Source organism: Labeo rohita, chromosome 9 (genome assembly GCF_022985175.1).
Source record: "Labeo rohita strain BAU-BD-2019 chromosome 9, IGBB_LRoh.1.0, whole genome shotgun sequence".
Taxonomy (NCBI): Eukaryota; Metazoa; Chordata; class Actinopteri; order Cypriniformes; family Cyprinidae; genus Labeo; species Labeo rohita.
The window spans coordinates 19723977-19741490 of NC_066877.1; the positions used below are offsets into that span (position 1 = coordinate 19723977).

A 17514-nucleotide genomic window follows, 5' to 3' on the forward strand; every position below is an offset into this window, starting at 1 on the left:
GCATTCACCAACTAACCGGATGCCATGTATTTTTAGTGTACCCATTCAATTTTAATTTGGTCTTTATTGTGTTTTTATCATTTTCACAGGGGACACAGACAGAATGAATGCAATATTAATACACTCAGCAACCATCTGTTCAAAATTCCCCAAAGTCTGACGCATGTTATATTTAGTTCCCTTTAAATATTACTATAGTAAATGAGGATGATTGCATGGCCCATCACAATACTTACCTACTCATGTTAATATAAAAAATTGTACGCATAATATTGAATTGAGTTTTAATACTTTATTAGCTAACCAAACGTAAAGCTGAGTTATTAGCTTTTACCAGTTGTTATCGGGGAATAACATACCTTGGAATGTCATGACTGACTAATCAGAATCAAGCATTCCACAGAGCTGTGTAATAATTTAATTTAAAACACAGCCACCACAAATTCACCAAGACTTAACACCTCTTATTTACTTTGAGATCATTCTGAGGTTAAATACATATTTTTAAAATCATAACAAGAAATAATGATACTGGTTTTGAAATTAAATGTTTGCATAGTTATGGCAGGAAACACTGGCATCTAACAATGCCTTGGAAAAAAACAACACAGGTGCAGGGAATCTAATCAAACTGAACAAGGACAGGAAACATGACCATATATGGAAAAACAGGAACTGAAACAGGGGAAAACCAAGGAAAACATGTCCAAAACCCTGACAATAATACAATACAATACCGGGGTGCTCAACCCTGTTCCTGGAGATCTACCTTCCAGCAGAGTTCAGCTCTAACCCTGATCAAACATAACTGAACCAACTAATTAGGATCTGAAGAAGTACTTGATAATTACAGACAGGTGTGTTTGATCAAGGTTGGAACTGAACTCTGCAGGAAGGTAGATCTCCAGTAACAGGGTTGGGCACCCCTGATATAATACAATATAATATAATATAATCCATTTTAATTATAATATTTAGATTTATTCAGTGAGCTCATTGCAGGGCAGTCCAGAATTGCACTCTCCATGAAGGATAATGAGGTATTTTATATTTTTAGATCATTCAATATTTGGAACAGTCTTCACATTGGAAGTACGCCTATGATGGCTTAATATGCTCTCTAGATAGGGAGCTCATTAGGTTTTCTAGGAACGCTACAGTGTACTGAAAGAGAGCGTGTCTTCGCATTCTTCTTTGCGTATTTCTGATCAGTGTCAGTATGAGCACTACGTGTTGAGAGCAGGCTTGACTCCTGTACGTCAACACCACAAAAACTGCCACTTTCAAAATTTCGCCTCAGAAGCAAATGAATTGATAGGTGTATTTCGTCAGCAATTGGTCAATCCACTGCGTCAGACACTTCAAAGTGCATAAGAATACTTACATATTCTACTGTACACAGCAGCTTGGATGTGATTCCTTTGTCATAATTTATTTAGCTCAAATGTCTTTTGCTTTGCTACATCTCACATCAAAGTTTAAACAACTTTCTGACATCATCCACAGTTTTCACAAACAATAGATCATTGTTGTTTTGAAAGCTACATCTGAAAACTTGATAGAAATATTGGGGCAGAATGCATACAAATTACAAAATCTAAAATTTGTGACAGTTTGAATAATTACTGTATCTACTGGTCAAAACAATTATTTGATGTTTTTGTTACTTTTTACATTTAGGAAAATAGACATTGTGCCAACTAATTGTGGCAACTTACCCCATACATGACAGCTTTCCTAACTTATAGTGCAACTAATAAGAGACGAGGTGTTGTTTAAGTGTATTCAATATATATTTGTATCTAATGACTGGGGATATATGTAAACCACCTTTTGTTTCCCAGAAAGGCCTGATGCGATTATGTGAAAACTGCACATTTGGAGATACTTTATTACAATGCTGGCCTTAAAGTATTGTAATAAAGTAAACAACTCATTTTTAACTAAACTGAGCGCAACAAAAGAGAAAAAACGTTATTTCCCGGACTGCACTTGTCTTTCTCTCCAAATTGCTCTAAAACCCTGCATGTAGCTCCAAGCAAGCAATGTTCAGAACAGTTTTGCAGTGTTACATTGCTTTCCACCGCTCACCTGCAGTGCAATTAATTTTGGCATTTTGCACCATTAGCTTTTAAATGCACACATTTTGAAAACCGAGCCACTCTTTATTTATCTCAAGCCATGGGTATATTTTCAATCAATTTAATTGTGTTTTTTTTTTTGTGGTCTATCTTTAACAGAAAATGAGAAAATGCGAGAAGGCACTTCCTTTACTGTGTGAATAGTACTGGCATGTCGGATCTAACAGCACGTTCTCACTGAATTCAAGACATGTCTGCTGAGCTGCTATTGGAGCATGGAGTACAGAGAGAGAGAGAGAAAGACACAGCAGCGCTGATTCTCATTTGTGGAATAACAGTATGATAGAAATAGAAATAGTACTTTAGGGTGACTTTAGGGTGTAAGAAAACTATTTAAAGCACCAGTAAAATGTTTTCTTGCCGTTTATGAGACGAAGTACATCAGACACGCATGTACAAATTTAGTCAGTTACTTACCTGAAGTATCCAATAATAAAGATGGCCACTAGAAGAGAGCTGAAGGAAACTGCATAGCCCACTGTGTACATGATGTGCAGTCTTTCAAAAAAGACCTGCTGTGGGGACAAAGACGTAGTGCGTCAAAACCACCTAGAAAGCGATCTCGGTCCATTAAAGACAAATGACGGTAATGTGGCTGGCTTACTCTCTTTTTGTTGGGTTCTGGGGATTTGATGCATTCAGTGTAGTTTACCCAAGACTTGTTTGAGCTCTCTGCAAGCACCCAGGAACCATTAGAGTCACATCTCCTGTAAGCGTGTCCTGAAAGATTGACAAAAACTTTGATGAACATAGCCGGTTTGGAATTCTAGCATACAGAGGTTCTTTATATATTCTTTTGTTTAAAAGCAGAGGCTTTGCTCTTTGTTTTGATGTATTGCATGTTCAGATATTCATACAACAAAATTTCTAGGGGCCATTCAAAAAAGAAAGAGTGGAGAAAGAGTTAATTGTAAAAAAAAAAAAAAAATTCAAATGAGAAATAGTGCACATTATCTAACAATAACTGCAGTAGTATGTTCACACCAAACGGGAAGCGAATACACGCATTGCGTCACTCGCTCTACATTACTCGTGGGATGTCACTCACACGAATAACAACTGCAAGAACACATTGTGAATTTTCAGCTCGAGATTACATTTTTAAACTTGTGCGGAAAGCGCAAATATTCCGTGTTCGTGGCAAATGCGTCACGCATTTCACGTCATTCGAACCGCCTGAAGTGAATCTACCTCTTCTCGCGTCTTTGCATTGACTTTGTATGTAATCTACTTGCGCAAATAATTAAATATGCATTTGGTGTGAACACAGCATTAGTTTATTTTACATTTTTAGGGCCAGCGCAAATCATCTTTTGCCATTAAATTTATACTGTTAGGTTTTACTAAAATGCACAGGGAAGAATTAGTGCTGAAAAGGCGTGGACAGTTATTTTTGCGCCTGACCCCGCATTTGTAGGAGTTTCCCTTTCAGGCGCAAAATGTATGGGGGGAGAGTATTCAACTGAATCACGCAATGCGTTTTACTAACTTTTGTGCTCATCAAATTACAGGCATTTGCACCATTATTAAACGCCCCAAAAAAGCATGTCTCAAACAATTGCGATTGAAATGGCTGCAGTTATTGTTGCGAGAAGGAGGCACCGCAGAGAACAGAGAGCATGTTTTTTTCCAGAAGAACACATTATCTGAACATATCATTTGCCAAGCCATGTTATTTTTAATTTGCTTTAGGAAATGAAAGACAACTTGGAACCCTCAACTAGGAGTCATACAATACCAGGTCTATCAAAACTTTTAGTAAACCTTCATTTTTTGGCCTTCAGTTCTTTTTAACGAACAGTGGCTTCTTTATTTCTTTATTTGTGACTGCACTAATTTACGTTGAGCTTGGTATATTGTGTTGGTCGATATGTCTGTGTTCTTTCATTTGCGCATTATTAGTAAATCACTGTTTTGGAATTGCACTCTTGCACTAATTTGCCCTGTTATGTAAAACTGGGCCTTAAGCTTTGTTTTAAAGTGTATTAATCAAGTAATAAGTCAAGAAAGATTAAACATTAAAAATATATGATTTCCAGGAGTCCTTTCATCACTCTGAAAATTGAAGGTAAAATCAAGAAAGTTTCATTATGGTTATTTAATGCATTCTGAAAATGTGCGCATGCACATACAGTAGTATACATACTGTACTGTATACACTATGGGTAGTATTGTAGTATGTGCATTTAAACATACTATGCAGATTATTATTAGTGAATAAGACCCAATCTCATATTGATTTAGACTTCATATTTATTCTAACACAAATAAAAATGAGGCTTTACAGTCTTCACACTGTAAAAAAAGTCATAGATCAACTAAAGTCTAAACTTTCTAAACTGTTTTATGGAGTTTTTTCTATTGAAGTTTTATTTTTTTGGAAAGACATTTCATCAGCTGAACATTCGCTATGTTGTTAAACAACCGTACAATCCATTATGTGCACTGTACTTCTATCCCTCACAGCCTTGTTTTCTTTCCTGTCAAAAATTAAATATTGTGCTACCCTGACTATGGAAGCCCTAAGAGCCCATATATTATTGTTATTTTTCACATGATGCACGACTTATTTTTCTCATTATTTAGAAGTAACAGAAGTAGTTTTTTCATCATGCCTGACCCATTATCTGACAGCAGCTCCGTAGACTAACTACATTAAATAATAATAAAATACACAAATATCATTAAGTTTCTTCTTCAACTTCTGAATAAATAAAGCAGTAATGATGTCAAATTAAGTGTCTGTTTTGATCAGAAGTCCTTCATGTAACGGTCAGATGGCCTATTGTATATGACTAATAAAAATCACAAACAAATTATGCAATTTCATTTAATTTCAAGTGGATGAGGGAAATAAACTAAGTCGAAGGCAAGGAGCTCTAAAAGATTTTAGAATAGTTTTCTGCTGCATCCATCTAAAGGCATTCTGCCTGCTCTTGCCTTGTTGAATGCTTTGTTATTAGACTGTCTCTGAAAAGAAATCAGTAACTGATTAGACTACATCTATCCTTTTTAAGTGAAGCAACCTTTTTGCTGAAATATCCACAACAAATAAGAGCACACGGTTTATCTATCAGATAAACCGATCGATCAGATGTGCAAGAACATTGTGTTCATTACTGTAGCAACAGTAGACTCTGGTGCATTTTGTTTCAGGATCAAACAATAATTGTACAAAAAAAAACTTTTGATATGTCGAGATAACAAGAAAACAAATATTAATAATAATCCATGGCCCCTTAGGGCTTCCATACGAAGGCCTATTGAATGGATTATTCATAATACACAAAGACGTTCTCACAAAAATTATACCTAATCCTCAAAATATATGCACATGAATTTGCTCTTAAACTCATTCTAATGTTAATAAATTTAGAGCAAAGAGTAAATGATCAACCATTTGTCCAATGTTAGTAATTTCCATAAAACATGTCAAACTGTCTCCAGAATAGGGGTTTTTCATACAACCTTTAAACAGGTCCCTGCAAACAGCTTATCTACAACCTCAAAACTAGTTCAAACACCTTTTATGCCAACCCAGATTTACAGATCTCTCATTTACATATGTGTGTTTTCAGTTGTTCCTACATTTTTTAAAGCTCAAATGATTCCATTGGAGATAACAAAGATGCATAACAACTTGCAGGAAAAAAAACAAAAAACAAAGGTTGATGAGAAATGTTTCAAACCTGCATGGTTGAAGTCATAGATGTATCTGGGGCAGGGTGTCTTGGTCAGAGTTCCAGGGAATCCTTGCGGCCAACATATCAGACCATCCCACTCTGGGACACACACACCGACTGAGAGCAGAACAGTTTCAGAGCACAGTTGTCAATTCACCAAAGGACAAGTTCAGATATGACATGTGAAATCATCCAATCTTGCATGACATGAAAGTCTAGCACATTTTCATTCCTTCCTGATCTTTAGAGTAGATCCTATAGCAAGATAAACCTGAAATGAGCTACAGTAAAAGCCTGGTAGGAAACCGTTATACATTCTTCCGTTCTCCAAATGAATAATTTATGTTATCCTTTGGATAACAACTGCTAAATTAAAAAAAAAATCACTTGTAGTATCATCTGAACATCTATGGGGATATTTTCTATGTCGTGCATGGCTACTGGATTATATCCAACTGGCATTGCCGAACATGAGCACCCACAGGGTAGCCCACACTGCCACAAAATGCAGAGGCACAAAGTGTTCTTGTGTAATAAATGAATTGTTTAATTACATTATGAATCCTGAATTTGATCAATGTACTCATTTTGTGCTAAAACAACTGAACAATTTATCACTGTAACAATGGCTGGAATGATTTCTGTTGAAATGAAAAGATGCTGAAGAAAAACGATTCAATTAATGTCAGAGAGTTAAAAGATGTTCAAACAGAGTCTGAAACAACAGAGTCTGATTTCTGCCAACATCAGACCACAGAAGCAATGAAGCGTTAAGTTTGAAAACATTAGACCATGAAGTGCTTTCAGACTGTTCAATCGGAATGATTCACAGAAAGTCTTGTGTTCTAATGCTATCTAAAGTCAAAGTGAAACAGTAGTTTGTTATCCATTAATGTGACATTTCCAAATGAAACAGGAAACAAGAAGACAATATAGGATGGAACTTGATTTCATCCATCAGGAAAAATGATGCAAAATCATGAAAACTCCTGAAATGCAACTGTCACTTACTGTTGAAAAGACTTTTGGAAAGGAATGCGAAGGCTGAAGGTTCAACCTTGAAAACATCCTGACATGTCAACAGGCCTGCTTCAATGATTACACAACCTCGCAGAACGTGCTATGCTACTGTTATTTTCAGATTTGTGCATTTCCAAATTTTTGGGGTCGTTACACTATACAATTGTGAAACTGTGGACAAATTTTATGGGCTGAGGGACTCATCTGCAGCTATTACAGAAGGTACACGCATTAAGAGCAGGGGGTGAAAACTTTTGAACAGAATGGAGATGAGTACATTTTTCTTATTTTGCCTAAACATCATATTTTTTCATTCAGTACTGGCCTTCAAAAGGCTAAAGGAGATAGTTACATGTTTCCCGGAAGACAAAATTAATTAAATGTACCCTGGCCTTTAAATTCAAAATTTGAGCCCCCTCGGCTCTTAATGCATGTTTTTTTCCTTCTGGAGCATCGGTGAGCATTTGAACCTTCTGTAATAGTTGCATATGAGTCCCTCAGTTGTCCTCAGTGTAAAAAAATGGTTCTCAAATTCATACAGTCATTGTTGGAAATTTTTTAATACACAAAAACGCAGAAAAAAACAAAGAATTTGTGGAACCTGAAGGATTTTTCTGAAGATAATTAACATTTAGCAGATTCTGAAAGGCGGATGTAAACTGTATCTTTAAAATTTGGAAAGAGGAGGAATACACAGTATCTTAAAGGTCTTTATTCATGCTAAAATTATTTAAAAAACAACTCCTAGTTTAACATTTAATTGTAAAATAATGTTTAGCGCATACACTAAAAAGGCTTCAGTTCCAAAAATAAATTTTGATACTTTAATCAAAATTTAGATATTTTTTGAGATATCTCATGTAGCCTATTTAGAAAATACATATGTATGGGAGAGCAGGGTGAGTTGAGCCGGTTTTCACTTAGGTTTTAAAGCAAGCACATGAGTAATGGCTCCAACTTAAATATGTACATAAACTTTAGGATGCGATGCATCATTGAGAATAATCACTTTGGATCTAAAATAAACTGCTTTCAAAATATGGCTTTCCCAAATAGTGGGTAAGGAGTAAATTGCGCCCAGGGAGAGGGTAAGTTGAGCCACATGTGGTTAAACTGTGCCATTGACTATGCTGAAGTAAAACTGAACATTTTCACCACATGCTATATCAATGACCTCTTAAAATCTATGTGTGATCATTGTGACGGACTGGCCATCCATTCAGTGTGTTTCCCCACTTGTGGCTCAAAATGCTGGGTGCTGTTCCAGCTCCCCACAACTTTAATAAGCTAATATCATGCTAACAGTATAGCCTCATATTATAACTTGCTAAAGCATAAACACATGCGTGATATATTTTTAGATTTGTCTGCAATTGATCATCACCGATTTTGTTAAAGGTTGCCTAGAAACAAGGGGTGGCTCAACTTCCCCACATGCTCAAATCACCCTGCTCTCCCCTATGATGAAAGTAGGGTGAATTTAAATTTACCTTAACTTATGTTGGCCGAAGTAAGCTCAGAAGCCAAAAGAACACATGCACAATATAAAATTAGTCGGATTATATTTAACATTTTCCTAATTGCCTCTAATCAATCTGGATTTGATGTCATGTGCCAGTTTGAAAACTAAAGATGTGATATACTGTAGATAGCAGTTGTTGCATCCGCATCCTCTGCACATAATTTCCTTGTACAGAACATAATTATTTTTATCTCCTTAAATTACACATAACCCTACAACCTATGACGTTAAGATAAAAGGGAAATGGGAGTAAGCCAAATTAAAATTTTTGAGTTGCCAGGTCACTACTGATAAAATGGCCAGGAAGGGCATTTTAAAATGAGTCATCTCCAACAGAGCTTGTTTTTTTGCCTTCACATTTTCTGCCTTATCACCTGTGACAAGTTTATAATGAAGCTAAATGAATTAACAAACTGTGCAGAGCCTAACCAAGAGTTGCGGCAAGCAAAGGTCTTGAAGGAGTCTCATTAGCTGTCAGTTTATTTCATGTCTCAGTTTATTTCACGTACATCTACAAACCTCTTGGGTGTGTGCCAGCTCATTCAAGCATTATGGAAAAAACATGTTTTGGCAGAGATGATGATGGCCAACGTTTGGTGAATATTTTATTTTTAGACAAACTTTAGGTGGTGCGCAACAACAGTATGGTTGAAGTGGAGAACTGAAAAGGCCACTTAATTAAAGCTGTGTGAAATAAAGGTTGAGTGGAAACAGTGTCTACCTGCAGGGTCGTCTGTGGAGACTTTGTGTAGACACTGCAGCTTTGCATCCAGCAGCATCTGTACCTGTTCTTCAGCTGTAATCTCACCATCTTCACCTGCCTGTCCAAAACAAAAGGCTTGTTTTATTTCTTCATTGTGTAATGAATCTTTTATGTAATGAATCACATTAAGACACATTTCAGATCAATTACCGGAAACACCACTGATAAAAAAACAGGTTTTAAGTCACTTTCTCACTTGAGATAATCACATTGTGCTTTTTTGTCATTTACTTTTACTTTCATTGCATGGAAAACAACAGATCTGAGATTCTCTGTTAAAGGAGAACTCCACTTCCAAAACAAAGATTCACATATAATGTACTCACACCCTTGTCATCCAAGATGTTCATGTCTTTCTTTCTTCAGTCGTAAAGAAATGTTTTTTGAGGAAAACATTTCTACATTTTTCTCCATATAATGGACTGATATGGTGCCCCGATTTTGAACTTCGAAAAGGCAGTTTAAATGGGGCTTCAAACGATCCCAAATGTGGTTGGAAACGATAACAGCCGAGGAAAAAGGGTCTTATCTAGCATAACGATCGGTTATTTTCATTTAAAAAATACAATTTAAATACTTTTTAATCTCAAACGCTCGTCTCGTCTTGCTCTGCTTGAACTCTGTGTATTCTGGTTATCTGGAGAACATTAGATTATTTTTATGAAAATAACCGATCGTTACGCTAGATGAGACCCTTCTTTCTCGGCTGGGATCGTTTACAACCGCATTTGGGATCGTTTGAAGCCGCATTTAAACTGCATTTTGGAAGTTCAAAATTGGGGCACCATAGCAGTCCATTATATGGAGAAAAATGCTGAAAGGTTTTCTTCAAAAGAAAGAAAGACATAAAGAGAGAAAGACATGAACATCTTGGATGACAAGGGGGTGAGTACATTACATGTGAATCTTTGTTTTGGAAGTGGACTTCTTCTTTAAAAAAAAATAAAAATGTGTTTCTCAGAAAAAAGAAAGTCATACACGTGACATAAGGGTGAGAAAATAGATTTTTCAAAAACAGTCCATGAAAAATAGTCTAATTCTCTTTGGTTATCAAAAGAAGAGTGCATTATGTAAAACTGAGTGTGTGTTGGTGTGGTTATCAAAGGGTTAGTGGTGACTCTCTCTCTCTCTTCGTCTCATTTCGGGATCTTAAATGAGTGTGAGAAGAGTTGAACTTCTAAATACCCTGAGGAGATGAAAGAAATTAAAAGATTCACTCTCCGTAATGATGAAAGAAAGGTTTTCAATTAATGTAAAAGTGTATCAGAAGGGTATTGGAGCCGTCATTTCTGCCTGATATTCTGCCTCAATTATAGTCATTTTCTCAGTCATGCAAAGTAGAGATACGGTTGTGAGAATTGTAAATTTAGCATCGTGAAGGAGGATATTAAAGCACTGCTGGATCGAAAAAAAATTACATAAATTTGTTATAAAAAATGACAAGAGTTGAAGCTGAATGGAAATGCATCCATTAATGTCTTACCTTTGTATTATTTTTTTTTGTGGAATGGACAAAAAACTAAGTTATATGCCATATTTAATTTGACATGCATGAAAGCGTGGCAGTTAGAGACGGAATTGCAGCCTGTTCATCTGGGTTTATTTTATAAGCTTTTACAGTAGGTCATGTAGTTTTTTTTTTTTTTTGGAAAAATATATTTTTAATTTTAGGCTGGTTTAAATACACTACTGAAAACTACAACTCTGACATTTGTGACATTCTAGATTAGAGCTGGTTAACAAATCAGCAATCAGTTCATCATTCACATTCACTGATTTTGCTCTTTCCATTGTACGTGGTTTAATTGAGAGAGCAAAAATGTTTGGAATGAATGACTGATTAGAAACCTACGCATTCAATCTTTACAAAGCAGCTCTCTGCATAGACTTAAACATTTTTTTTAATTCCTCACATTTCTAAGGAATTGATGCATGGAGCCTTGTAGCACAGAAACTGAGAAAATGTGAACTGTATTTACACACATTACAATTTTATGCCCAATTCACACTGAGTAGTAAACACAAACAATGCCAAATATCACAGTGCAGTTAGAGACATCAACAACATGTCACAAACAAAATATATTATTCAGGAATCCCCATAAGATAACACTACGTCAAACTAATTAATAATAAAAAAAAATCCATATTAACAGAAAGCCATTTCTAAAGCATCTTATCCTCCACTTCCTGTATATCATCCACAGCTGCACTGATATTACAAGTCAAATTAGCATAATACTGATTAAACTTTTTTAATCACTCAGGCTCAGTGTGACTCATTGTGTGGGGAATTACACATCTATGATAATGTTCGTATATATTTGTATATATATAGTAGCTTCAGAAGTTCTCAGGTTGACTTTCTGGTGGTTCTCCAGCAGTATACAATTTAATAATAGCCATGCAGCTTCCTTGACGTCCAACAAGCAGCACTGTGAAACTGCTGACAGTTTTCCAGTAGAGAAGCAAAGATGCTTGTGCATTTTAAATACCTAAAAAGAATCAAAATGTATCTAAACAAACAATAACTGATTAAAGCTCAGAATGAAGGCTATTCTGAGATTGATTGTTTATAATAAAGATTCTCCAATTTGGCTTGGTTAGAAGTCTGGAAGTGATTACATTACCGAAAACTGACTTGGAGCTTGTTTCAATATAAAACCCTCTCTGTATTGTACATACATGTGACAAAAATAAACCATTCAGGAAAATTTGAGAAATGAACTTCCTACATCCTGTTGCTAGGACATCACATTTATTTTTGAATCTTGGTGCCATTTAAACTGAATTTTGCATGATTAGTGCTGTGCATCTCAAAAGCAATGCATCACACATTCTCATTACAGCTGATTTTATGTCTAAGCAGGAACTGATAGAAAAGCATGCTCACTGTAACAAGTGTACTGTAGAGATGCAAATTCAAGCACGACTTCTACTTATCTGACCCTTAAGATGGCCCTGGTGAAACCTGTTGAACTTAGGATGATTCAGTCTAATCTGAAAGGTATTTTATAATTAATAAAACAGAAAATAAAAAAATGGCATTAATAAACCCAGGATCCACTAGGGGTCAAACTTGCAGGGCAGCCACAGGATAACTTAAAGCATTTAAATTATTCTTTTAATTTATTAAAAATCATTTAAACTAAACTCTTAATTAAAATGCAAAAAAAAGCAATTAATGTAAACAAACAGATTCACAATGTAAACAGCAGAAATGCCAAAGTTTAGTTTATATGCAGGAAGCCAATTTCACTCATGTCTCATGACTATGACAGCTGATTTCAAACGGCCTGTGCAAATGAGAGCATCAAAGGGTTCTATTCACAACGTGTTTAACAGCTATGAGCGCTGTAACCAATCAAAATGCTGGAGATTTCGTTCACACTTGTGAATCTTAAGTCTTGGAGTTTCTTTGTTCTTAACGCTTTTCTTTGCTTCAAAGAACTCGCTTTGTTGTTGCAACAATACAACTTGTAGGAACTCTGTAGAAAGACTGCAATTTTTGTGTCATTTTGACATTTTTTTAATATTTCATTGATGTTCCTTTTATGTTAACTTAATAAAAAGCAGTAAGTGGTCACTATATCTAAATTTTCTTTTAACTACTGTTGATTTTAAACAGTTGGTATGTATCTATCCTGATCATATCTTTTTTATGTCAAATAGGGCTGGGCGATATCTAAAAATGTATAACTTTTTATTTTTTAAATGTTGATGATAATTACCCCCATGAAAAAGACATGATCTGGATAGAATAGATAATACTACAAAGAACATACCAACTGCTTACTGCAAATTTAACACTGGAAGTGGATGAATGGTGGGCTTTGGGTCAAAAGGTTGCGAACCACTAATCTAAATGTAACACATTCAAATGTATCTAATTTACTGTAGAAGTAAATGTAGCACATTTTTTAAATGACTCTCACAGGATGAGCACATTTATGCACGCATTCATGACTTGCTAATTTATTACTGTAACATGTTGGCAATGTAGTGGGAATAAGTTTCACTTGTTTAAAGGTAATAATTAACAGGCATGAGACATGCAATATGTTCAAGATGACCCTAATAAAAAAATCTTACAAAGAATTTTTAGGTTAACTGTGCTGTGCTGATAATTGCACAATTGTGAGATGAAAAAGCATCATTTTTTGGTGTTGCAAAGAACATACAATAGCATATATTCAGGCTGATTAAAGTGGCAACACAGTGAAAAACCTTGTAGATATGAATGACACTAAGTGCATTAAACAGAAATCATTCTGCAAAACAAAACAATTTATTTAGTTCATTAATGCATGAACAAAAGTACATGCCACTCAAGTGCGTTTTATGTGTCATTTCACCCACTGCACAGGGGTATATGCATTTATGTGTTCACTTGAGTGATTGCATTTACTGGTCTTCTGACCAGCAATGACAGAATAAGAGTGAACAATGCATCAACAACACATATAATGGAAAGCTAAAAAATACATGCATATTGTATGGATTCCATACCCGCTATAAAAAAAAGAAATGTGCAGTTACTGTTTCCACTTAGTATGGCCAGGTGATTCAGTCCTATCAAACACTATTGTTGAATGAAATTTACATGTTACCAGGCACATTTTAGGTCAGCTGACAATACATTTTTATAGTGCAAGCAGTAGCAACTCTTTATAAAGTATAATCAGGATTATTAGTTTAGAAGAGACGATAAGGGCTGTGAAACACACCACGCTTTCATCAAAACCTCCACTGTTCCATTCCACTTCTCAGAGGCTGATATTAGGGATGAAGATTACAGCTTTCATCCAAAAACCTGTAGTTGGCTGTGCACTTACATCTGAATCAGTTCAATATCTAACTGATTTTAAAAATATTTTGTAAGTCCGAAAAACATGTTTCATGTGGTAAAATCTATACTAAATCAACTAGCTGTATTCAGCATAATAGTTTTAAAGAATCAGATTAAGAAGAAATCCTCATTTGGACCTTATGGAGTTTTACAGTGTAGTTTCAGCAAAATAAAGAAGGACCATTCCAATTTAACCTGGATTTTGAATTAAATTAGAAATAAATACACAATGTAATAAAATAACATATTAATGTTATTTTGTAAATAACATATTTACATGTACATATACATAATGGTAAATAACAATGGTGTGGTTGAAATCAAACACTGACTGGTCTACATTTGTTGAGTCAAAACGAGTCGCAACTTCTTTAGATTGATGGCTTTAATGCAGTTTATATAAAATATCACAAAACACGTCTTAAACATTAACTGTTAAGTTGTTTTCGGTGTTTAACATTTCTAAAGTGTGATGACACCTGTACAGACCCAGTGTCTTACCTGAGCATCAGCTAATGTCCAGAACAGAATCACTTTGGCGAAGTTCCACAGGAGACAATCCCTCATGTTTCTGAGGTGATTCTTTTGTCGAGATATCAAACAATCCTCTTCCCTTAAGACTTTGTGTATTTCCTCACACCCCCCAGCGACCATGATCTACTCATGTCACCAGTGAAAAACATAGTTAAATCTCCCCGAAATGTTTTCCTCAGTGTCTAATAAAAACCAAGGAAACTAGAGACGCCGATGTTCTACGAAGTTCAGCGCGTTTACATCTCCTTCACAGGAAAAAAGCGTAACTTAAAAGCAAAGCAGCGGAAAGTTTGCAAGTGTACTCCATGAAGAAATCCCTTCGGTCAGGTCTGCTGACGGACTCACAGTGAGTGAGATGAGGCGCTTGAATGAGACGCGCTCCTCCCGTCACAAACAGCGAGCTTCTCACTCTCACTAAAGATGGGCGGATCGATCTTAAAATATCTATAGTATTGTTTTTATCGCGATTGGTCCTTCTCATATCAATAATATCGACACTAAGTGTTTTAACTAATGCTTTCTTTATTATTATAATATTTTTTTTTTCGAAAATGAATGTGTATCTAGAGCGCGGAAGTGAAAACACGAATCATATGTACAAATAGTTGTGTAGGTTAGGAACTATTTGTCCTTCCGCTTATCTCTTAAAAGAAATACGGACGCAGCAAGCAGCGCTCACTCGACTTTAAAATAGCTGAGAGAGAAAAAACATCTTTAACATTCTGTAAGTTGCTAAACGATTCATAGTGTTCTGGAATGGATGTTAATAAATGAATGAAGTCTGATTATTTGCAGTTTAGTTTAATTTTACTAATGATGGCTTCCAAATCACATTGTTAAATGGCTATAATTATCCAGTTAATCCTGCAACAGTTAATTATAATCAGCCATTTCAAATTTGAGAGTTCAAATCAGCCATTTCAAATAGGTATTCTTTCGTATGTGGAACAAAAGCAAAGCAGAATGTTCAACATTCATGTTTGCATCTCTTTTCCACACAGTGGAAGTGAATGGTGATCAAAAGCTTGTGTTATGATTTACATTAAGTGAACACATTTATACAGTCAAGCATATTTTACTGTTAAATTAAATTACTAGTAAATCCATATTGAACTAATTTATGCATAATTCATGAGTGAAGCTTCTTACAAAAAGCACTAGTACCAGAACCTAAGGGGTCTCTGCATTCACCTTGAGGCTCTTACTAAACTTCTGATGCACTGCTGGCTTTGAGATGTGTGGTATAGTCTAATAGTTAAAGATAATGCTTTGGTATCTGCTTTTTCAAGCCCTAGGAAGGTTCAGCGAAATGAGTAACTCGTAAGTAAAATCACCAAATTTGTGTTCATGAAGCTGCAAATAAGATTAAGTTGTGTTGCGGACCTGTCCATGGTGCTGAAACACCAACTAGCAAATCCAATATCCAATTGACTGCTTATTTAGCCGCATCTGTTATTCCAGTCACTTCAATTCCGCATTTCAATAAAATAAAGGTGAAAACAGCCTCTTCTATAGGGGAATTTATTAATGCAGTGTAGAAAATAAACTCTGTGTAGTAAAACATGTGGTTAACCATTATAAAAAGGAATCCTGTGGAGCAAAACGCCAACACATTTTCTCGCACAGCTCACTAGATATTCAGAGCAGCCCTGAGGATTCAGCATAACTCTTATCGGTTGGATTCAATCTCTTTGAAGAGGAAGCGACAGGCCACCGCTTAACTATTTCAGAGACTGAGCTCACACATTCAGTTTTCCCTGAGCTGTTAAAAATGTATTTGATTTGATTCAAAAGTGGCTAAAAAAGTTTAATAAAAGACAGCCTATCTACATTTGTGAGATGTTATGTGAATAAAAGTCACATTATGGATGATGACAGGGAACAAATCAGCTTAATTTGTCTGTCAAGTTTGAGATGAAGTTCACTATAACAATCTCAGTCCAATTATTCAGGGTCTCAGGAGGAGATCATTACTTTTATATCAATCACAAGAGACACATTTGATATACCTGGTATTTATTCATATGTCTGTATTTATATGAATCATATCACCATTAATCATCACCACGGATATGTAAGCAAGAAATAGTCCACTATGAAGAATCAATGCCCTGTCCGTCTTTTTGTAAATAAAAGCTGTTCAAAGAACATATTTATTGCTCTTTTGTTGCAGTGCTATATTTGCTTTTGATATATATATATATATATATATATTTGCATTCATACAAAGGCAATCTATAAAGAATCCTTTACCTTGAAAAAGACACACTGTGCTTTTAATTTTCTTTGTGCCATTGTTGCAGTTTTACCTTTATTTATTTTTGACTAAACCTAAAGGATTAACATGTAAATCAGCACAGAGAAATATCTTCAATTCAAATTCCATAATTCAACAATCTCATAACCATTCTCTGTTTCTAATTGAGTGAACAGTCATTTCCTTTTCATGCAAGTGGAGTAATGAGCTTTACAACACGCACCACCTAGAATGGAGTTGTTGGAGTGCAGCCTTGCATTGTTTAAAATTCATAAAAGGCAGCTCATCTGATGCAATTACTACAAGAGACTGATCATCCTATCAAAGCTTTTGTCTGCAGGCAGTGACTTTCAAATTCAAAATGACTCATATATTTGACTTTTTCTGTTGGTGTCACTTGTACAAACGTTTGAAAACATATACAGTGGAGTAAACGTCCAAGTAAATGCTAAAATTGTGTGATTTAAAGTCTATAATAAAAATATGTTTCAAGTTAAACCAGAGAAACCTTAAAATGAATAAGAAATATGTAAGACTAGAATTAATTTTTAACAAATTTGAACAAAAGGTCAGAGTTCACGCCTCCTAGTGCATGCTCAAGTAAAATGTTTGAATTTTTAAAGTGTTCCAATAAAACTTTTAATCAAATTGTTTTTGATCATTTCTAAAGAAAAAGAAAATGCAAACTGGAAAGATTTTCACTAGTGGACTCATACTTTGGGCTCCCGCTGTTTGAGGTGCAAAT

General features: G+C 35.2%; 1 protein-coding gene across 1 annotated transcript in view; it reads right to left on the reverse strand.

Moving 5' to 3' along the window:
* The window catches only part of pth2ra (parathyroid hormone 2 receptor a), an 80529-nt gene extending 65622 nt beyond the window's left edge, over positions 1–14907 (reverse strand). The window contains exons 1-5 of the mRNA XM_051119118.1: positions 14480–14907; positions 9088–9187; positions 5831–5941; positions 2746–2861; positions 2559–2656 (exon numbers count right to left, since the gene is read on the reverse strand). Of these exons, the coding sequence (XP_050975075.1) occupies positions 2559–2656; positions 2746–2861; positions 5831–5941; positions 9088–9187; positions 14480–14632 (578 nt within the window). The 5' untranslated portion in view covers positions 14633–14907. The remainder of the gene's footprint in view (positions 1–2558; positions 2657–2745; positions 2862–5830; positions 5942–9087; positions 9188–14479) is intronic.
* Between the last annotated feature and the right edge of the window lie 2607 nt (positions 14908–17514).